The 23,324-nt window shown below is 45.6% G+C and overlaps 1 protein-coding gene across 1 annotated transcript in view; it reads right to left on the reverse strand.

The window, feature by feature from the left end:
- The window catches only part of LOC115475658 (arf-GAP with SH3 domain, ANK repeat and PH domain-containing protein 1-like), a 153,422-nt gene that overhangs the window by 39,545 nt on the left and 90,553 nt on the right, over positions 1-23,324 (reverse strand). The window contains exons 13-18 of the mRNA XM_030211569.1: positions 21,716-21,764; positions 17,258-17,421; positions 16,012-16,145; positions 15,465-15,556; positions 8,574-8,760; positions 6,741-6,826 (exon numbers count right to left, since the gene is read on the reverse strand). Of these exons, the coding sequence (XP_030067429.1) occupies positions 6,741-6,826; positions 8,574-8,760; positions 15,465-15,556; positions 16,012-16,145; positions 17,258-17,421; positions 21,716-21,764 (712 nt within the window). The remainder of the gene's footprint in view (positions 1-6,740; positions 6,827-8,573; positions 8,761-15,464; positions 15,557-16,011; positions 16,146-17,257; positions 17,422-21,715; positions 21,765-23,324) is intronic.

Raw genomic sequence — 23,324 nt, forward strand, 5'->3', positions numbered from 1 at the left:
TTGACAGGGGGCTTTGACAAAAGCAAACCTCTCATGAAGCGAACAACTAAAGGCTGTCCTGAGATCGGCTTACCTTCCACATGGTAATGGTATGCACTGATTGCGCTAAGGTGAACTCTTACAGAGTTGGTCTTGAGACCAGACTCAGACAAGTGCAGAAGGTATTCAAGCAGGGTCTGTGTAGGACAAGAGCGAGGAGCTAGGGCCTTGCTGTCACACCAGACGACAAACCTCCTCCACAGAAAGAAGTAACTCCTCTTAGTGGAATCTTTCCTGGAAGCAAGCAAGACGCGGGAGACACCCTCTGACAGACCCAAAGAGGCAAAGTCTACGCTCTCAACATCCAGGCCGTGAGAGCCAGGGACCGGAGGCTGGGATGCAGAAGAGCCCCTTCGTCCTGCGTGATGAGGGTCGGAAAACACTCCAATCTCCACGGTTCTTCGGAGGATAACTCCAGAAGAAGAGGGAACCAGATCTGACGCGGCCAAAAAGGAGCAATCAGAATCATGGTGCCTCGGTCTTGCTTGAGTTTCAACAAAGTCTTTCCCACCAGAGGAATGGGAGGATAAGCATACAGCAGGCCCTCCCCCCAATCCAGGAGGAAGGCATCCGATGCTAGTCTGCCGGGGGCCTGAAGCCTGGAACAGAACTGAGGGACTTTGTGGTTCACTCGAGATGCGAAGAGATCCACCAAGGGGGTGCCCCACGCTTGGAAGATCTGGCGCACCACTCTGGAGTTGAGCGACCACTCGTGAGGTTGCATAATCCGGCTCAGTCTGTCGGCCAGACTGTTGTTTACGCCTGCCAGATATGTGGCTTGGAGTACCATGCCGAGACGGCGAGCCCAAAGCCACATGCTGACAGCTTCCTGACACAGGGGGCGAGATCCGGTGCCCCCCTGCTTGTTGACATAGTACATGGCAACCTGGTTGTCCGTCTGAATTTGGATAATTTGATGGGACAGCCGATCTCTGAAAGCCTTCAGAGCGTTCCAGATCGCTCGCAACTCCAGGAGATTGATCTGTAGACCGCGTTCCTGGAGGGACCAGCTTCCTTGGGTGTGAAGCCCATCGACATGAGCTCCCCATCCCAGGAGAGACGCATCCGTTGTCAGCACTTTGTGTGGCTGAGGAATTTGGAAAGGACGTCCCAGAGTCAAATTGGACCAGATTGTCCACCAATACAGGGATTCGAGAAAACTCGTGGACAGGTGGATCACGTCTTCTAGACCCCCAGCAGCCTGATACCACTGGGAGGCTAGGGTCCATTGAGCAGATCTCATGTGAAGACGGGCCATGGGAGTCACATGAACAGTGGAGGCCATGTGGCCCAGCAATCTCAACATCTGCCGAGCTGTGATCTGCTGGGACGCTCGCACCCGCGAGACGAGGGACAACAAGTTGTTGGCTCTCGCCTCTGGGAGATAGGCACGAGCCGTCCGAGAATCCAGCAGAGCTCCTATGAATTCGAGTTTCTGCACTGGGAGAAGATGGGACTTTGGGTAATTTATCACAAACCCCAGTAGCTCCAGGAGGCGAATAGTCATCTGCATGGACTGCAGGGCTCCTGCCTCGGATGTGTTCTTCACCAGCCAATCGTCGAGATATGGGAACACGTGCACCCCCAGCCTGCGAAGCGCCGCTGCTACCACAGCTAGGCACTTTGTGAACAACCTGGGCGCAGAGGCGAGCCCAAAGGGTAGCACACAGTACTGGAAGTGGCGTGTGCCCAACTGAAATCGCAGATACTGTCTGTGAGCTGGCAGTATCGGGATGTGTGTGTAGGCATCCTTCAAGTCCAGAGAGCATAGCCAATCGTTTTGCTGAATCATGGGGAGAAGGGTGCCCAGGGAAAGCATCCTGAACTTTTCTTTTACGAGATATCTGTTCAGGGCCCTTAGGTCTAGGATGGGACGCATCCCCCCTGTTTTCTTTTCCACAAGGAAGTACCTGGAATAGAATCCCAGCCCTTCTTGCCCGGATGGCACGGGCTCGACCGCATTGGCGCTGAGAAGGGCGGAGAGTTCCTCTGCAAGTACCTGCTTGTGCTGGAAGCTGTAAGACTGGGCTCCCGGTGGACAATTTGGAGGTTTGGAGGCCAAATTGAGGGTGTATCCTTGCCGGACTATTTGCAGAACCCACTGATCGAAGGTTATGAGAGGCCACCTTTGGTGAAAAGCTTTCAACCTCCCTCCGACTGGCAGGTCGCCCGACACTGACACTTGGATGTCGGCTATGCTCTGCTGGAGCCAGTCAAAAGCTCGCCCCTTGCTTTTGCTGGGGAGCCGCGGGGCCTTGCTGAGGCGCACGCTGCTGACGAGAGCGAGCGCGCTGGGGCTTAGCCTGGGCCGCAGGCTGTCGGGAAGGAGGATTGTACCTACGCTTACCAGAAGTATAGGGAACAGTCTTCCTTCCCCCGAAAAATCGTCTACCTGTAGAGGTAGAAGCTGAAGGCTGCCGGCGGGAGAACTTGTCGAATGCGGTGTCCCGCTGGTGGAGAGACTCTACCACCTGCTCGACTTTTTCTCCAAAAATGTTGTCCGCACGGCAAGGCGAGTCCGCAATCCGCTGCTGGATTCTATTCTCCAGGTCGGCGGCACGCAGCCATGAGAGCCTGCGCATCACCACACCTTGAGCAGCGGCCCTGGACGCAACATCAAAAGTGTCATAAACTCCTCTGGCCAGGAATTTTCTGCACGCCTTCAGCTGCCTGACCACCTCCTGAAAAGGCTTGGCTTGCTCAGGGGGAAGAGCATCAACCAAGCCCGCCAACTGTCGCACATTATTCCGCATGTGTATGCTCGTGTAGAGCTGGTAAGACTGAATTTTGGCCACGAGCATAGAGGAATGGTAGGCCTTCCTCCCAAAGGAGTCTAAGGTTCTAGAGTCTTTGCCCGGGGGCGCCGAAGCATGCTCCCTAGAACTTTTAGCCTTCTTTAGGGCCAGATCCACAACTCCAGAGTCGTGAGGCAACTGAGTGCGCATCAGCTCTGGGTCCCCATGGATCCGGTACTGGGACTCGATCTTCTTGGGGATGTGGGGATTAGTTAAAGGCTTGGTCCAGTTCGCCAGCAATGTCTTTTTGAGGACATGGTGCAGGGGAACAGTGGACGCTTCCTTAGGTGGAGAAGGATAGTCCAGGAGCTCAAACATTTCAGCCCTGGGCTCGTCCTCCACAACCACCGGGAAGGGGATGGCCGTAGACATCTCCCGGACAAAGGAAGCAAAAGACAGACTCTCGGGAGGAGAAAGCTGTCTTTCAGGAGAGGGAGTGGGATCAGAAGGTAGACCCTCAGACTCCTCGTCAGAGAAATATCTGGGGTCTTCTTCTTCCTCCCACGAGGCCTCACCCTCGGTGTCAGACACAAGTTCACGGACCTGCGTCTGCAACCGTGCCCGGCTCGACTCCGTGGAGCCACGTCCACGATGGGGGCGTCGAGAGGTAGACTCCCTCGCCCGCATCGGCGAAGCTCCCTCCGCCGACGTAGTCGGGGAGCCCTCCTGGGAGGTGGCTGCAGTCGGCACCGCACGCGGTACCGACGTCGGGGACCTCACCCCGGGCGATGGGCCAGCCGGCGCCACGCTCGACGGTACCGGAGGCGCAAGCACCGCCGGTACCGGAGGGGTAGGGCGCAACAGCTCTCCCAGAATCTCTGGGAGAACGGCCCGGAGGCTCTCGTTCAGAGCGGCTGCAGAGAAAGGCATGGAGGTCGATGCAGGCGTCGACGTCAGAACCTGTTCCGGGCGTGGAGGCTGTTCCGGGCTGTCCAGAGTGGAGCGCATCGACACCTCCTGAACAGAGGGTGAGCGGTCCTCTCGGTGCCGATGCCTGCTGGGTGCCGACTCCCTCGGCGACCCAGAGCTCTCGGTGCCGACGCGGGGAGGGGACCGGTGTCGATGCTTCTTCGACTTCTTCCGAAGCATGTCACTGGAGCTCCCCGGCACCGACGAGGAGGACGTAGAATCCAGCCGTCGCTTCCTCGGGGCCGAGGCCGAAGGAGGTCGGTCTCGGGGGGGCTGTACCGCAGGAGCCCTCAGGGTAGGAGGAGACCCACCCGAGGGCTCACCGCCACCAGCAGGGGAATGGACAGCCCTCACCTGCACTCCACACGATGCACCACCGTCCGACGACATCAGGAGACGAGGTCCCGGTACCACCGACGTCGATGCAGCTATCCGATGTCTCGGCGCCGATGCAGAGGGCCGATGCCTCGATGCACTCGATGCACTGGCAGCCAAGGAAGAAGGTCTGGACGCTGATGACGTCGATGCACACGATGACCCCGGTGCCGATGCCGACGAAGAGCCCGAGAACAAAACGTTCCACTGGGCCAATCTCGCTACTTGAGTCCGCCTTTGTAAGAGGGAACACAGACTACAGTTCTGGGGACGGTGCTCGGCCCCCAGACACTGAAGACACGAAGAGTGCCTATCAGTGAGCGAGATTACCCGGGCGCACTGGGTGCACTTCTTGAAGCCGCTGGAAGGCTTCGATGTCATGGGCGGAAAAATCACGCCGGCGAAGTCAAAATCCGAAATGACGAATTTGGAGCACCAAAACTTTAAGGGAGAAAAATCTCGACCGAGGCCGAAAAGAGGCCTACCCCGACAACGAAAGAAAACTTACCGGGGCAAAAACTGGAAATACGGGAAGAGGCAAACGAAACCCAAGAGGGTTTCCGGAGCACTTTCCGAACGAAAAGAAACTTTTCCGAAGAAAAAACACGTCGATTAAATAACGGACGCGCGAGGTCGACTCTCCGGGGCTCACCACGGCAAAAAACACAGCCGTACCGAGTGCGGACGAAAGAAGACTGGCCGGCTCGAGCCGGTTTCGGGCGGGAAGACGGCCGCGCGGGCGCGCGAGAGCTAGCAAAGGTCTTTGCTAGGAAGATTCTGATTGGAGGGGCTGCCGAGGACGTCACCCATCAGTGAGAACAAGCAGCCTGCTTGTCCTCGGAGAATTGCAGGTACAAGCTACCTAACAAGCTACTTAAGACGCTTCAACAATGTGACCATGGCCTAGAGATGAAAGGTTCGCTAACTCTCCCCTAGCCATCAGTCTCTCTCAGATGGCCAGAACAACTGTCAATATTTCTTTAACCAAATGACAGTATATTACTTAGTTCTATTAACAAAAAATGGTTTGGAAAACTCAATAGGTGAGTCACCCCTCTCAACTTATAAATCCACAATCAGGATCTACAATTATATATAACAAAAGAACCTCAAACAACCTCATGGACACCCACTGCTAATTAAGCTTGGTTTGCCATTCAAGTGAGGAGTAAATTACTATCACTGGTTCAAGTGGGGAGAAGTGGAGAAAAAAAGCCAACCGAAAAAACTCAAACTTATTTGAGAAAACCGGATGGTCTAAAAACTCCTCACCCCTCCACTATCAGAAAAAGTTGAAATGGGTGCACCTCCCTACTATGTACACCCCCACTTATTCTCCTTCCCAACCACCTGGATATTTAAATTCCTGCCTGCTATTATATTTCTGACCTTCCGTGTCTCTCTTACAATTGTACCCCCTTCATGTTAATAATGTACTAAGTAATATACTCTATCTGTCAATACTGGGAAACTCCAAAACCCGTGTAATATAAGTTCTATTAACAAAAAATGGTTTGGAAAACTCAATAGGTGAGTCACCCCTCTCAACTTATAAATCCACAATCAGGATCTACAATTATATATAACAAAAGAACCTCAAACAACCTCATGGACACCCACGGAAGGTGTTTTATTTGACTGAACAGTTGAGCACCAGTTCCACTTTTTGACTTCCATCAGCTTGGATTTAATGTTCCTACGGAGTCCTGCATGAACAGCAATCAGATAAGTGACTGTTGAACTGTTTGAATTATTAAAAAGCTTGAGAGAATAAGAAAAACTGTTCTAGGTCAGAAATATAATAGCAGGCAGGAATTTAAATATCCAGGTGGTTGGGAAGGAGAATAAGTGGGGGTGTACATAGTAGGGAGGTGCACCCATTTCAACTTTTTCTGATAGTGGAGGGGTGAGGAGTTTTTAGACCATCCGGTTTTCTCAAATAAGTTTGAGTTTTTTCGGTTGGCTTTTTTTCTCCACTTCTCCCCACTTGAACCAGTGATAGTAATTTACTCCTCACTTGAATGGCAAACCAAGCTTAATTAGCAGTGGGTGTCCATGAGGTTGTTTGAGGTTCTTTTGTTATATATAATTGTAGATCCTGATTGTGGATTTATAAGTTGAGAGGGGTGACTCACCTATTGAGTTTTCCAAACCATTTTTTGTTAATAGAACTTATATTACACGGGTTTTGGAGTTTCCCAGTATTGACAGATAGAGTATATTACTTAGTACATTATTAACATGAAGGGGGTAATTCTTTAACTGGGGACCACCACATATGGGCCTCGTGCTGAATGCTAATGGCACCTGAGATCCAAGATGAATGAAGAGGTAAAGCCAGGGCTTTTTTTGTGGGGGTACTGAGTACCGGCACCTTTTCCATTGTCTGCTAAAATTGACCCAAGGACCCCAAGTTTTAATGAAAGAGCTCAGGCTCTACACACCAATTCTGCCTTGTCATAGGTTCTGTGACTGGTTGCAGGGGGCCTGGCTATTGTGGGGTGGATCCCTCAGTGATCACCCCACCCTTCAAGGGTGGCCTAGCATTTGAGTACCGGCACCTTTTTTACTAGATGCACTGGGTAAAGCTGTAATACAAAGTTTGTTTAGAAATTTCCCTACCTGTTATGCACAAGGAAGTCGACAATATGCAGAGAGGTACGATCAGATATTTGCACTGCCAAATGAAGGGCAGTTTCCCCCAGCTCCTACAAACAGGAATAAAAAGACTAGTCCAAACACTGATAAAAATTAACCAGAACACACACTGTGCTTCCAGAGTAGTAATTCAGCTAATAACGATATGGAAGCAAGAGTAGCATCTACCCTCATGTAGGAAACTGAAGGAGACCAAAGGCTTCGTTTAGTTGTCAGCAGTGTCCGGCAGTTCCCTACTTTGAATTCAGTGGAAAAGAAAAAAGAAAAACCACATCACAGCAGTATCTTTCAGTGGAAAAGCTCCTTTATTACTTTACTGGCCCCAAATGGCATCTTTATAGACCAGTTCCTAAATCTTTTGCAAATCATTACATTCATCCAACTTCCTCTTCAATACTTCACAGAAATAGTAAAACGTTTTCTGGAAGCACACAGATTTAATACTCTCTGTGCAAAGGTCTTACTCCAAAAAATGCCAAAAATCTACATCCTTATATTTCTGTAAATTTTTCGGAGAATACCAGCTACAGGTTAGTGTCTTCGCGTTTTCCGAAGACAAGCCGGCTGCTTGTTCTCACGATAGGGGTATCCCTAGCATCTAGGCTCACTCAAAACAATGAACATTGGTCAATTGGGCCTCGCAACAGCGAGGACATAGCATAGATTGACCTGAAAACATAAAGAACTAACTGAGAGTGCAGCCTGGAACAGAACAAAAATGGGTCTAGGGGGGTGGAGTTGGATTCTAAACCCCAAACAGATTTTGCAGCACTGACTGCCCAAACCGACTGTCGCATCGGGTATCCTGCTGAAGGCAGTAGTGAGATGTGAATGTGTGGACTGATAACTACGTTGCAGCCTTTCAAATCTCTTCAATGGAGGCTGACTAAGTGAGCCACTGACGCAGTCATGGCTCTAACATTGTGAGCTGTGACACGGCCCTCCAGAGTCAGCTCAGCTTGGGCATAAGTGAAGGAAATGCAATCTGCTAGCCAATTAGAGATTGTGTGTTTTCCGATGGCGACTCCCCTCCTGTTGGGGTCGAAAGAAACAAATAACTTGGCGAACTGTCTGAAGGGCTTTGTCCGCTCCACGTAAAAGGCCAATGTTCTCTTGCAGTCCAAGGTATGGAAACTGCTTTCGCCAGGGCGAGTATGAGGACAGGGAAAAAATGTTGGCAAGACAATTGACTGGTTCAAATGGAACTCCGACACCATCTTTGGCAGGAACTTAGGGTGCATGCGGAGGACTACTCTGTTGTGATGAAACTTGATATAAGGTGCATGCACTACCAAGGCCTGAAGCTCACTGACCCTATGAGCTGAAGTAACAGCCACCAAGAAAACGACCTTCCAGGTCAAGTACTTCAGATGGCAGGAATTCAGTGGCTCAAAAGGAGCTTTCATCAGCTGGGTGAGACCGACGTTGAGATCCCATGACACTGGTGGAGGTTTGACCGGGGGCTTTGACAAAAGCAAACCTCTCATGAAGTGAACAACTAAAGGCTGTCCAGAGATAGGCTTACCCTCTACACGGCGATGAAAAGCACTAATCGCACTAAGGTGAACTCTTACAGAGTTGGTCTTGAGACCAGACTGACAAATGTAGAAGGTATTCAAGCAGGGTCTGTGTAGGACAAGAAAGAGGATCTAAGGCCATGCTGTCACACCTCCTCCATTTGAAAGAGTAACACCTCTTCGTGGAATCTTTTCTGGAAACAAGCAAGCATGAATTACAGAAATGAAACTCGGCAAACATTAGTGCTTTGGCTGTAATCACAGCTAAAAGGTTTCTCACCTGTGCTGGCTGTGGTAACGGTTCACTTAAATCCAACTTCTCTGCATATGCTTGAATAAGTGCAAAAATGTCCTTGAACTTCACAGCCTCTTGTATATCATACTGCCTAGAAAGGGTTGTCCCAGCACCTTTTTTGGTGAACTTCCATTGCAAGTACTTAGCATGGATGAAATCTCTGCGGAACGTCCTGCCAGAAAGAAGATCATATCAGAGTCAATATAGAGACACAGACCTCCCAGGGAGAAGAGGATACTGATGCACTGCACAAATTATGAACCCCAAAATGCTTAGGAAAATAGGAATCTTAAAAAGAAACACATACTTCTTTAAAAAACTTTACTTTATTTCTTATTAGTCGCCAATATTCCCAGAGTTCAATGAGACTTACATCAAGAAATGAAGCACATCCATCAGAAATACACAGTAAAACTGAGACAAAAAGAAGAGAGCTTAAGCATTGCCTAATATATAAAATGCCAACACTCAGTGATTGATATACATTCCCTAAAACATATCTTTTAAATAAATAAGCTTTTAAAAATTTTAAAATTGCCATGCTCCAAATATAGAAGCCTTTCATTCCATGGTTGCAATTGTTTATTCCTCTGTTCCTGTAATTCTGAACGATTCTCTAAATCAGTGGTTCTCAACGGGTGTGTCGCAAACATCCGGGAGATGCGTTGTGTGAGGCTGGCACACAGGCGGAGCAGCAGCATGTGGTCACTGTTATTTTTCTTCATTTAAAGTTGCAGAATCTGTCTCAACTCTTCCCTCCTGCATTCCTGTCTGTGTCTCAGAGACAGGAGTAGCTTTCCGGAGGTCTCCTGGGGAGTTGGACCCTCGAGTAAATCTTTACTCCCCCAGGTAGAACCCCAGGCAAAAAAAACCTCTGGCTACTAAATAAGTATTAGATTCAATAAATGTTTATTCAGAGAAGCCAAAATAAAGAAGCTAATAAGCAATTATTCAGATATTAAAGAAAATAAAAGCCCCAATAGAGTGTAATATGTAGCAAATAAAGTTTTCCCTGGGAGCTGTCAATATGTCCACCTACTAGTGTAGACACACTGAGCCCCCCCCCCCCCATCCTTAGTTCAATTTCCTCTTATATACATTTTCTTTCCTTTGTCATTATCTTAATTACCCTTCCTCCTTAATGAATAAGCATCTTTCCAGAACATTCTATTCCTTTTATGGTAAAATCCTGTTCCAGCACGTTCTATCATATCCCAACTTCTAGAGTTTATTCCCATTACGGAGTTTTACTGCAAAGGACGAAGCCATAAGAACCAAGGCCTTCTGAAGAATCTTTTTTGGAATCTGTAATGGGGAGGGGTACATGCAGTGCAGCTCCTTATTTCTGGTCTCTGCATTTCACCTGATTTTTACTCCCCCCCCCCCCCCACGAGTCCAATGCCTCTTTCTCTCAGTCCCCACCCCGAAAGTTTAATACTGCTGCCTCATCCTCCCCTCAGTCCTCTCCCCCCTTTCAAACCTAATTTCTTGTCTGGCAGCAGCACTAAAAGGTGAATTAAAGAGATCAAACAAAATATGAAAAAGGAAACAAGTCTTCACAAAAAGAGTATCCTGCTTATAATCGAAATAGAAAAACGCCTATATTGTGACCCAAATCGGGAGATAGACGTTTATCTCACAAAAACGAATAAAGCGGTATAATCGAAAGCCGAATTTGGACGTTTTCAACTGCACTCCGTCGCGGATGCGGACAAAGTTGATGGGGCGTGTCGAAGGCGTGGTGAAGGCGGAACTGGGGCGTGGTTGTTGGCCGATCAGAGATGGGCGCCTTTCGCCGATAATGGAAAAAAAATATGCGTTTGTAGCGAGAATTTAGGGCACTTTTCCTGGACCCTGTTTTTCCACGAATAAGGCCCCAATAAGTGCCCTAAATGACCAAATGACCACTGGAGGGAATCGGGGATGACCTCCCCTGACTCCCCCAGTGGTCACAAACCCCCTCCCACCACAAAATATGCCGTTTCACAACTTTTTATTTTCACCCTCAAATGTCATACCCACCTCCCTGGCAGCAGTATGCAGGTCACTGGAGCAGTTATTAGGGGGTGCAGTGGACTTCAGGCAGGTGGACCCAGGCCCATCCCCCCCACCACCTGTTACACTTGTGCTGGTAAATGGGAGCCCTCCAAACCGCCCCCCCCCAAACCCACTGTACCCACATGTAGGTGCCCCCTTCACCCCTTAGGGCTATAGTAATGGTGTAGACTTGTGGGCAGTGGGTTTTGAGGGGGATTTGGGGGGCTCAACACACAAGGGAAGGGTGCTATGCACCTGGGAGCTCTTTTACCTTTTTTTTTGTTTTTGTAGAAGTGCCCCCTAGGGTGCCCGGTTGGTGTCCTGGCATGTGAGGGGGACCAGTGCACTACGAATCCTGGCCCCTCCCACGAATAAATGTCTTGGAGTTATTCATTTTTGAGCTGGGCGCTTTCATTTTCCGTTATCGCTGAAAAACAAAAACGCCCACCTCACAAATTGTCGAATAAAACATGGACGTCTATTTTTTGCGAAAATACAGTTCGGTCCGCCCCTTCACGGACCCGTTCTCGGAGATAAACGCCCATGGAGATAGATGTTTCCGTTCGATTATGCCCCTTCACGTGGTAAAAGCAGTCAGCTTAGCAAGATTTAACAATGATTTGGACAAGTTCCTAAAAGAAAAAAGTCCATAAACCATTATTAAGATGCACTTGAGAAAATCTGCTGCTTATTCTTTGGATAAGCACAATAAAATCTGTTTTCTCCCAAGACAAGCAGAGCTTCATATTCTCCCGTATGGGTGACGTCATCTGACGATGCCTTGTGCGGACGCTGACTAGCTAATAAGGTACAAAGTTTTAGCAGTGTCCCACCGTGCATGTCCTGGTGCCTTTTCGCCTGAAGCGTGACTGTGGGTCTTCTTTTTTCATAGAGCACTCCTCACACTGTGCTTACTACTTTTCAAAGTGCCTTCCCGTACGGATATTTTTTTTACCTTTTCCTTCATATTTTGCGTCTTTTTTCGTCCCTTCTATTTTTTTTTTTTTTAGACATTTTTCGGCTCTTTTTAAGTTTCCTTGGTTTTCGGATGTGGCTGCCCGGTTTAGGCCAATAAACAATACAAAATTATACTTAAAACTAAAAGAAAAATCTATTCAAAATTGATAATTAGCAAGTCACTGGATACCAAATCACTGACTAATACTGAAACTTGTCTGTTCTCTGCTTATGATAAACGTCCTACAGCTTTTCAATTAGCCAACTATTTTTGTTCTAAAATATCTTAAATTAGGATTCCATTTTCCAGCGGTAGTTCTGACTGAGAATCCCCCTATATTCCTGTTAATCATATCTCTGCTGATAAAACTTGATAAAGCTTATGGAAGGACTGGTTGCTTTGCAATTGAAGGAGTTTCTGGAATTACATAATAATATTTTACACTCTTCTCAGTTGGGTTTCAGGTCAATTTTCAGTACTGAAACTGTTTTGTTCTTTATTAGATAATGCAAGTCAACTATTGTGCAAAAGCAAAAAAGCATTGATATTACAGTTTGATGTCTCTAATGCCTTTGATTTATTTATTTACTAGTAAAAAAGGCCCGTTTCTGTTTGTAAGGAAACGGGCGCTAGCAATGGTTTTTTGTGTTTTTTTTTTGGTATCTGTAGAGTTGTTAGTAAAGTGTGTGTGTTTGAGTGTGTGTCACAGTGAGACACAGAGAGTGGAAAAGAGTATGTGTGTGTGTGTGTGTGTGTGACACAGAGCTACAGTGTGCCAGAGTATGTGTCTGCGTGTGTGCATGACCCCCTCATTCTGTCAGATGTGCAGTTACCCCCACCTTGTGTGTTTGAAGTTCTGGGACCACAGGGGCGAGCAGTGAGTCTGAGTGTGAGAGAGTGTGTCTGTCTCTGTGTGTATTTGTGTGTGTGCATGACCCCTTCCTTCTGTCCGTGTTGCAGGGTCGTCCCCTCCCCCCCATGTGTTTATTTTCAGTAACTTCTCCTTGTTTTAATCCTGCGATTGTGCTCTTTTGTCCATGCCCTCCATCCATCCATGTGTAACATTTGTCCTCTCCCCTTTCCCTCTCATTCTGTTCTCTCCCCCCTCTCCATGTGTTTTTGTCTGGCTCCCCTTGAAGTTGCAGGCCCCTCTCTTTTCCTCCCCCCCTCCCTGCATGTGAGAGAGAACATGTGTGTGTGTGTCAGACAGAGAGTGTGTGTGTTTGAGAGTGTGTGTCACACAAAGAGTGAAAGACTGTGTGTTGTGTGTGTATGACCCCTTCCTTCTGTCTGAGGTGCAGGGTAGTTCCCCCCCCCCCCCCCCCCTGGTTTTTCAGTTCCTTTTCTTTTTTTTTTTTTTAATCTCGTGATTGTGCTCTTTTTTTCCTGCCCTTTCTCTCCCATAAGTGTACCTGCTGTTAGGAAAGTTGGTCCGTCTGCTAGGCTTCAAGCAGCTTGCGTTATAGTGGACCCCTGCTGATACGCTGGAGGCTGTGTCTTCACCTTTGTTTTTGTTAGTGAGGGTCCAGAGGGCTGTTCAGCTTCCTGCTGCTTGCTGAGGTGCCCGGAGCCTGTGTGTTCACTTTTTTGATTAGTGCAGGACTGGAGGGCGATTCAGCGATTCAGCCCCTGCTGAGTTGCCCGGAGGCTCTCTCTTCACCCTTTTGGGTTTCTTTTTTTTTTTTGTTACTGTGGGTCTGGTGCCTTTTTTTTTGCACGTGCCAGCAGCCAGTTCCTGCCTTCAGCTGTGTTTGTTGACGTCATTGAGTTCGATGCTGCCTAGTAGACCACCTGCTGAGGGAGCCACGGTCCCAAGCATTAGAACGTTGGAGGTGAGTTTTATTATATAGGATTGACATTTATTAACTGCCTTTATGAAGAGATCCACCCAAGGCAGTGTACAGCAGGTACAGTTTAACACAAAACTTACAATTTTGTTAACAGCATAACAATAGTAAAATAACCAAGAATAAACATAAATGCAATAAGAGATAAACTTGAAAACAGTAAATTGAAACCTAATAATAGAACTACAATGAAGCAGTATCAAAAATATACACATTTAACAGCACTGGAATTCAAATATCAGAGATATAATACAAAGTTAGCACAATACTAATGATACACCTAATAAGCATGCATTAGAACATTCAACTAACATACATATGATGCTAAAGATTCAGTGGATCAGAACATTTTATTACACATTAGGAAGAATATGGGCATTGTTGGTCAGGTTCATAATTGGTTTCATGGATTCCTTACACAATGTTCATATACAGTTAAAATGGATGACAAATTGTCAAATAGATGGATCAATTTATCTGGGGTTCCTCAGGGTTCCCCCTTGTCTCCTATTCTTTTTAATGTTTATGTGCATTCTCTATGTGTTTGGAAAAACTGGGGGTTCATTTTTATAGTTACACCGATGACATAACACTGTTAATTCCTATTGACATCTCGGTGTCAAATTCTAGTTTATTACAGGATGTGATGGATACTTTGCAAGACTGGATGGAACTGCACAAACTGAAACTTAATGCAGAAAAAACAAAACTTATCAGCAATTCTTTGTAAGAAGAAGAACCTGATGCAATAATTAATCAGATAACTTATACTTTTTCTTCAAATATTACAATTCTAGGCGTACTCCTGGATTCCAGATTAACATTACAAGCATAATTTAACACTCTGACCCAGAAGGCTTTTATTTGTCATCCACATTCTTCTACAGATGCACAAATTCTTTGATCAAAAACATTTTTGGCTATTAGTCCAGTCCCTTGTTCTGAGTCTTTCAGGTTATCATAACATTTATTTGGGCTGTTTTAAGCAAATATTTAAAAGCTTCAAATTACACAAAACACTGCCTTATGTCCGAGAGTTATCTTCAAATTTCTCTGTTTAATTTACAAAACTATTTTTGGATTTGCACCACATTTATCTGACCATTTTATAATCAAGGTGCCATCTAGACCAGTGGTTCCCAAACCTGGTCCTGGAGGCACCCCAGGTTTTCAGGATACCCATAATGAATATGCATGAGAGAGATTTGCATGCCTCCATTGCATGCAAATCTATCTCATGAATATTCATTGCGAATATACTGAAAACGTGACTGGCTGGGGTGCTTCCAGGACCAGGTTTGGGAACCACTGATCTAGACTAATTAGGAATTGTAACCTATTTGCATATCCTTCACTGAAAAATAAAAAGAGTTTTAGGTTGGTTGATCATCTACTTTCATTTCAAGCAGCAAGATTAGATAAAGCTTTTCTTGACTTGTTATTGGCTTGAAAACTGCTGCAGGCAGTTTTGCTCTCTCCTCCTCCTGTCTAGACAGTGACTGCCAATTCTCTCCCTCTCTTACCCGCCCCCCCCACCCCACATGTAACTAGCATGCTCCTTCTTGCTTCCCTGCCCCCCCCACTCTGATCAGCATTTCTTACCGCTCCCTCCTACCAGTGACTGCCAATTCTCTCCCTCTCCTACATGTAACCAGCATGTTCCTTCTTGCTTCCCTCCCCCTCTCCACCCTGACCAGCATTCCTTACTGCTCTCTCCCAACAATGACTGCCAATTCTCTCCCTCTTTAACTCCCCCATGACTGGCATTTTTATGTTGCTTCCACTCCATTGACTGGCATTTCTTACCACTCCCTCTGGTTTCTACTGCTGTCATAGACAAGGAAGTGGGGCTTTGAGCATCTGTGCATGCTCAAGGCCTCCCGGTTCTCTGTCCCAGCTCTTTTAAGGAATGCATCAGTGACTGTGTGCAGGGGTGGGACTATGTTGAAAAAAGATAAAGCACCAGTGTTCTTTGTCTAATGCCAAGCATGGTTTAATAATGGAAGGCAATACGTAAATATTCCAGGTACTTACATGTCACTATCTACAGTGGATTTCACAGATGGGCTTGGAAGGTTCGCTTCTACAATGTCATTAAACCCCAAGTTTCCAACATTTTTTGCAAGCTATAGCAAGAATAAGAAAATAATTCTAAATAAATAACATTAGATATTCTTAGCACACAAAGCAAGCAAGTAAAAACATATCCTGAGTACACAGAACTGTATACCAAGCAAAGAAATTTAGTTTTTTTTCTCCAAGCTGGAGTTGTTTTTTATTGTGGCTTGTTTCTCAGGATTGATGAAACCCGCGATAAAAGCCATTTAAGGGAAGGCCATCTTTGTAGACATCCCTGGCAGTTGAGGTTTCCTTTCTTTAATAAGTGATTTATAGGCAATTTCCTTGGTTAATGTTGAGGGCAAATTAAACAGTATTGGTTTCATAATATATTTTTGCTCTTCAGTATTTTTTGATTTTTGAGTTCTTATGTAACCCATGGATGTGTCATTACAGCTAATCTGCTGACAATGAGAATAGACACAGATTGATGACCAAGATGAAGTAATGTCCTTCCTCATACCAGGAGTTCAGAGGTGCCCAGTTTGTCTAGGGCCAGCGACTGGATACGGGAGTGGTGTACGCCCATCTCTCGATGTACTCCAGAGCACTCAATGCAGGTCAGGATTCCCAAGTTAATGGAGAGCCATGATGGGTCTACTCATGTAAAGAAAATTAAAAGGACAACCATCAGAAAACGAAATGTAACTACTCACCAAGCAGCAGACAGATTCAGCTGAATTAACTAATAGCAAAGGCCTAATGAATCTTACTACTGATGCAACAGTTTAAAATAAACAATTCGTGGTAATATCATAGTGTTCTATTAAAATGTCATTGAAACAGTGATAGTGCCTTTGATAGGGAATGTTACTGGATAGTTATCGCTGCCTATTGATTTTATACCTTTGCTTTCTTGTCTTTTGACATTTGCATGGCATTAGACTGCTGTACTTGGCACTAATGCTGCTTTAAAAGGACAAATGGAATCTTTAGTAGGGCAGATTCCCAGCAATCCTGTGTAGATAGGACACAAAGCAATACCTCCATAGGGATGTCCTGCTTTTTTGGAATAGCTGGACTACTGCTATTTTGTTCAGAACAATAATAATAATAAAAAACCATGAGGATATTTCAACATCCCTATGCAGAGCAGCCTGAGTCATTCAAGCTTTTGCTTTGAACTTGCTTAACACTTGAGGGTTTTTTTGTCTTTGCAAGCAAAACATATTGCAAAGAGCTTCTGTTTAGATGCTAATAATAAAGTTTGGACTGGGTGGGGAGGGAGGGTGTCACATGATGTAGTAAGCTAGGAGGATAGTTCCCTATGAGCTCTGGGGAAACCCTAGCCCACCCACCAACACTGGGAAGGCCCCTGAGACCACCGGGGTTTGTTTGCGGCAGTCAACAGTGATTGGCCTTCAGATCTAAGAAAGAGGAGGAGAAAAAAGACAGCCGACTGTAGCCAAGACGGTGAGTTCCCAAACATGCTTACAACAATAGAGCAGAGGTGAAGGATAAGAGGCCATGGTCAGTCTCTGTGGTCTCCTCAGCTCTGTCATCACCATATGTATATCAATCTAAATTGGGGGATCTGCAGAATTGCTCCCACAGTGGCCTCCCAAAAACATTGAGGAGAGCGAGCTGAACCTGAGGGATCAGTAAGGTGTCCTTTTATATGGGAAGTTTGAGAATCTGAGCAAAAAAAGATTTAGAGATTCTTCACATTACACCATCAATACTGATTGAACTATGGTACAGCCATTTACCTGGTGCTCCACAGTCACAACACACAGTGTTTCCTGGCATTCGTTTAATGTCTTCGATGATGGCTTTGGTTAAGTCCTCAATGCTATTCTCGCCACTTGGACGCGTTTCATGAAATGCCATGTTCAGAGCCTCCTGCTTGCTGTTAGTTAGAACACAGATCCACCTGAAGCAAAAATACATTAAAAAAAGATTCCATCATGCGCTAGAATCAAACATATACATTGCGAGTGACCGTACTCACCCGCAAATGTGCAGTAGAGACTTTCCCTCTCTGTCCCGCCCCCGCGTCAATACGTGATGACGGGGGCGGGACAGAGAGGGAAACTGCGCGAAGGGGAGGGAGGGAGGGAACCACTGAGGTTGCTACTGCTCCCCCACCAACCGGAGTCACCGCCACCACCCCCCTCCACCTGGCCCGGACCCTCTCTTCGCAATTCAACTTACAGTGCCGAAAACGCAGCACGCAGATCAGCTGAGCTGCCGTCGGCCTTTCTTCCCTGCCTCTGTCCCGCCCTCGCCGACGTTACGTCACACGAGGGTGGGGACACAGGCAGAGAAGGAAGGCCAACGGTAGCTCAGCTGATCTGCCTGCTGCAGTTTCGGCGCTGTAAGTTGAATCGTGAAGAGAGGGCCCGGGCCGGCGACTCTGGGGGGGGGGGGGGGGGGGGGAGGGAAGCTGGAAATCTCGCCCGTTTTAACGGGCATAACGGCTAGTTTTTTAAGAAAGAAAGCAAACTGTACACTCCACTGTTCATGCAAGTTTAACACATGCAAATAAAGGGAGAAATTTTCCAGTTGTCCACTGGTTTTATTAAAAAAGCAAATAACATTTAAGGGATTATTTGAAAAGGGATAAATAACAGAACTAGGTATATTATTGTACCTCTGTACAGGCCTCTGGTGCAACTAAACCATGGCTATTATGTGATGTCTCATCTCAAAAAAGGATATAGCAGAACCATAAAAGGTTCAGAGAAGGGCAACAAAAACAACAAAGGCTACTGAACACATCCCTTATGAAGAAAGGCTAACAAACACAATAGCTTAGAAGGGATATGTAAAGTACAGTGAAACAGTTAAATTTGTTGCTAGAGGATGTGATGATGGCTACTAACATAGCACGATTCAAACGAAGTTAGGACAAGTTCCTGGAAGACATGTCGATAAGAAATTGTTAAGCAGGTAGATTTGAGATAGCCAATGCTCATCCCAGGATATGAACTACAAGAAATAGGTCTACTTTTTGGGATCTGTCAGGTACTTAAACCCGACTGGCCACTATCAGAAACAGGATTCTGGGTCTGATGGACCTTGGTCTGGGCCAGCATGACTTTTCTTATAGTCATGTACATTATACCTGCAAACTATACCCACAAGAATTACATTTGCTAATTTGTAGAAATTAAGATGAAAATAAAATTTCGAGATTCAAAACTATGCATTCAAGGATGTGTTAAAAGCAATTAGTATAGGTTACTTCCTGTTCCGGGGCAGAGGGAGCAAAAATTAGATATAATAGGCATCTCTGAGACCTGGTGGAAGGAGGATAACCAGTGGGACACTGTCATACCGGGGTACAAATTATATCGTAGTGATAGGGTGAATCGGATTGGTGGAGGGGTAGCATTGTATATTAACGAGAGCCTTGAATCAAATAGATTGAAAATTCTGCAGGAAACAAAACACTCCTTGGAATCACTGTGGATTGAAATTCCATGTGCAAAGGGGAAAAGGATAGTGATAGGAGTGTACTACCGTCCGCCTGGCCAGGACGAACAGACGGATGCGGAAATTTTAAAGGAAATCAGGGACGCAAACAAACTGGGCAACACAATAATAATGGGGGATTTCAATTACCCGCATATAGACTGGGTTAATGTAACATCTGTACACGCAAGGGACATAAGATTTCTTGATGAAATCAAGGACAGCTTCATGGAACAGCTAGTTCAGGAGCCGACAAGAGAAGGAAAAATACTAGACTTAGTCCTTAGTGGTGCTCATGATCTAGTGCAGGGGGTAACGATACGAGGGCCGCTTGATAACAGTGATCATAATATGATCGGTTTTGATATTGGCATTGAAGGAAGTGAAACTAGGAAATCAAGTACGCTAGCGTTTAACTATAGAAAAGGTGATTACGACAAAATGAGAAAAATGGTGAAAAAAAGACTGAAAGGAGCAGCTCGCAGAGTAAAAAACTTGCATCAGGCGTGGATGCTGTTTAAAAACACCATCCTGGAGGTTCAGGACAAATATATTCCACGTATTAGAAAAAAGGGAAAAAAGACTAAACGTCAGCCGGCGTGGCTAAACAGTAAGATAAAGGAAATCATTAGAGCCAAAAAACAATCCTTCAGAAAGTGGAGAAGAGAACCAACTGAAAGTAACAGGATAGATCATAAGGAATGCTAAGCCAAATGCAAAGCGGAGATAAGGAGGGCAAAAAAGGACTTTGAGAAGAAATTAGCGTTGGAAGCAAAAATACATAGTAAAAATTTTTTTAGATACATTAAAAGCAGGAAACCGGCCAAAGAGTCGGTTGGGCCGCTGGACGAAAATGGTGTTAAAGGGGCGATCAAGGAGGACAAAGCCGTAGCGGAGAAATTAAATGAATTCTTTGCTTCGGTCTTCACCGAGGAGGATTTGGGGGGGACACCGGTGCCGGAAAGAATATTTGAAGCGGGGGAGTCGGAGAAACTAAACAAATTCTCTGTAACCTTGGAGGATGTAATGGGTCAGTTCAGCAAGCTGAAGAGTAGTAAATCACCGGGACCTGATGGTATTCATCCCAGAGTATTAATAGAACTAAAAAATGAACTTGCGGAGCTACTGTTAGAAATATGCAATCTGTCCCTAAAATCGAGTGTAGTACCGGAAGACTGGAGGGTAGCCAATGTTACTCCGATTTTTAAGAAGGGTTCCAGAGGAGATCCGGGAAATTATAGACCGGTGAGTCTGACGTCGGTGCCGGGCAAGATGGTGGAGGCTATTATTAAGAATAAAATTGCAGAGCATATACAAAAACATGGACTGATGAGACAAAGTCAGCACGGATTTAGTGAAGGGAAGTCTTGCCTCACCAATCTAATGCATTTTTTTGAGGGGGTAAGCAAACATGTGGACAATGGGGAGCCGGTTGATATTGTATATCTGGATTTTCAGAAGGCGTTTGACAAAGTGCCGCACGAAAGACTCCTGAAGAAATTGCAGAGTCATGGAATCGGAGGTAGGGTATTATTATGGATTAAGAACTGGTTGAAAGATAGGAAGCAGAGAGTAGGATTGCGTGGCCAGTATTCTCAGTGGAGGAGGGTAGTTAGTGGGGTCCCGCAGGGGTCTGTGCTGGGTCCGTTGCTTTTTAATGTATTTATAAATGACCTAGAGATGGGAATAACTAGTGAGGTAATTAAATTCGCCGATGACACAAAATTATTCAGGGTCGTCAAGTCGCAGGAGGAATGTGAACGATTACAGGAGGACCTTGCGAGACTGGGAGAATGGGCGTGCAAGTGGCAGATGAAGTTCAATGTTGACAAGTGCAAAGTGATGCATGTGGGTAAGAGGAACCCGAATTATAGCTACGTCTTGCAAGGTTCCGCGTTAGGAGTTACGGATCAAGAAAGGGATCTGGGTGTCGTCATCGATGATACGCTGAAACCTTCTGCTCAGTGTGCTGCTGCGGCTAGGAAAGCGAATAGAATGTTGGGTGTTATTAGGAAGGGTATGGAGTCCAGGTGTGCGGATGTTATAATGCCGTTGTATCGCTTCATGGTGCGACCGCACCTGGAGTATTGTGTTCAGTACTGGTCTCCGTATCTCAAAAAAGATATAGTAGAATTGGAAAAGGTACAGCGAAGGGCGACGAAAATGATAGTGGGGATGGGACGACTTTCCTATGAAGAGAGGCTGAGAAGGCTAGGGCTTTTCAGCTTGGAGAAGAGACGGCTGAGGGGAGATATGATAGAAGTGTATAAAATAATGAGTGGAATGGATCGGGTGGATGTGAAGCGACTGTTCACGCTATCCAAAATACTAGGACTAGAGGGCATGAGTTGAAGCTACAGTGTGGTAAATTTAAAACGAATCGGAGAAAATTTTTCTTCACCCAACGTGTAATTAGACTCTGGAATTCGTTGCCGGAGAACGTGGTACGGGCGGTTAGCTTGACGGAGTTTAAAAAGGGGTTAGATAGATTCCTAAAGGACAAGTCCATAGACCGCTATTAAATGGACTTGGAAAAATTCCGCATTTTTAGGTATAACTTGTCTGGAATGTTTTTACGTTTGGGGAGCGTGCCAGGTGCCCTTGACCTGGATTGGCCACTGTCGGTGACAGGATGCTGGGCTAGATGGACCTTTGGTCTTTCCCAGTATGGCACTACTTATGTACTTATGTACTCTACGCTTAGCAGGCTCAGTTCTCTTTCTACAAGAAACTCATCTCTCTTTACTTACGAAGTGCATTCTTCCTCGTCTTCTGCCAAAAAGTGGTATGTGCGATTATCTACAACAAGAAAAATAGCTTCAGTTACAAAAAGAAAAGTCCTTTTACTGCAGACATTATCATTACAAAACAGATATCAGGAGATTAAATATCACCCAAAAAACATCTAAGATTTCAAAAAAACAACAAAAAAACCACTAATTTATTATTTAACCAATTACATTTAATTTCACACCTCATCAGAAATGCTCGAGGTAATTCACAAAACAAACATCAATAAAATGTGACCATATATATATATCTAAAACAAAATAACTTACACACCCAAGTACAGACTAAATTACAAAATAGAACACTGTCCTACTTCCAACAATCCCTTATGCTTTCACTCCACTAATATCCTTAATTCTCTCTCATAGCAAACAACATGAATGTGATAAAAAATATGCATAGTTGACTGGTTTGTCTTTGCCACGTCTGGGACACAGACTGTAGAAGGATGTCCAGCAACGGCCTTACTTCCCAACTCCTTGAGTTGCTGTCCAGCCCATCCTGATCTGTCTTTGCCATTTATGGGACATCGGCCACTACCAGCTGAATTATGCCCCCGATATTCAGTGCCAGCTGGCTCTGCCTCTAGACCCCTATCCCCCAGGCACTAACCATAGCTAATATTCCATGGTACTAGCAGGTTAAGTGCCGCTGAATATTAAACATTGGGCATGCGTGATTTCACTGGGCAGGAGCCTCTTCTGCCCAGTTAAACTGCTTGGAATATTGACCCCTATGAGGGTAATTCAACAGAGGAGTTATTTTTAGATACCAAGAGCACATCTATTTGGAGCATATTCTATAAGGAAATATAGGTGCCTACCTTTCTTTAGAGAATCTTCCCATATCTTAGGTGTGATCACTTACACCAGCCATACAGCTGATATAAATACTTAAAGAATGTGTGCACATTATTTCATAATGCACGTATATAACTGTGCACCCCACCCCCCGTGAACATCCACCTACAAAGCACGCGTTATTGAATACTGGTGAGTATTCAGAAAAGGATCATTTGCGCATGTATGTGCTTGTATATGGCTTAAACAACAGCAATTAGGTTTTTGAAATTGATGCTCCCCTTTGTAAGTGCTGGTAAATACATGTGTATTTTCCACTGTCCTTATTCATATGCTTTGGCAGAATATCAAGAATCTAATAAACATATGTGGTAGCATGGCTCACGGCTGGCTGCAGGACTTCGTAGAAATGTGGCAGACACACACAGACTACTATTACTACTATTGATCATTTCCATAGCACTGTACACATTATATGCAGGTACTTTCTCTGTCCCTAGAGGGCTCACAATCTAAGTTTTTTTGTACCTGGGGCAAAGGAAGGTTAAGTGACTTGCCCAAGATCACAAGAAGCTGCAGTGGGAATCGAACCCAGGTTGCTGGATCAAAGACCTCTGCACTAAACATTAGGCCACTCCACCACTCAGACTGCAAGTAAAAGTCAAAAATACTTTATTTATATACACAAAAGGGATTGTAGTCAGTTCTGTTACTTCACAGGCTTAGTCCTGTTAAATAGTGTCTCTCTCTTTCTCTCAATATATGGGGC

The sequence above is a fragment of the Microcaecilia unicolor genome, chromosome 8 (genome assembly GCF_901765095.1).
Source record: "Microcaecilia unicolor chromosome 8, aMicUni1.1, whole genome shotgun sequence".
In the NCBI taxonomy this organism is placed as follows: Eukaryota; Metazoa; Chordata; class Amphibia; order Gymnophiona; family Siphonopidae; genus Microcaecilia; species Microcaecilia unicolor.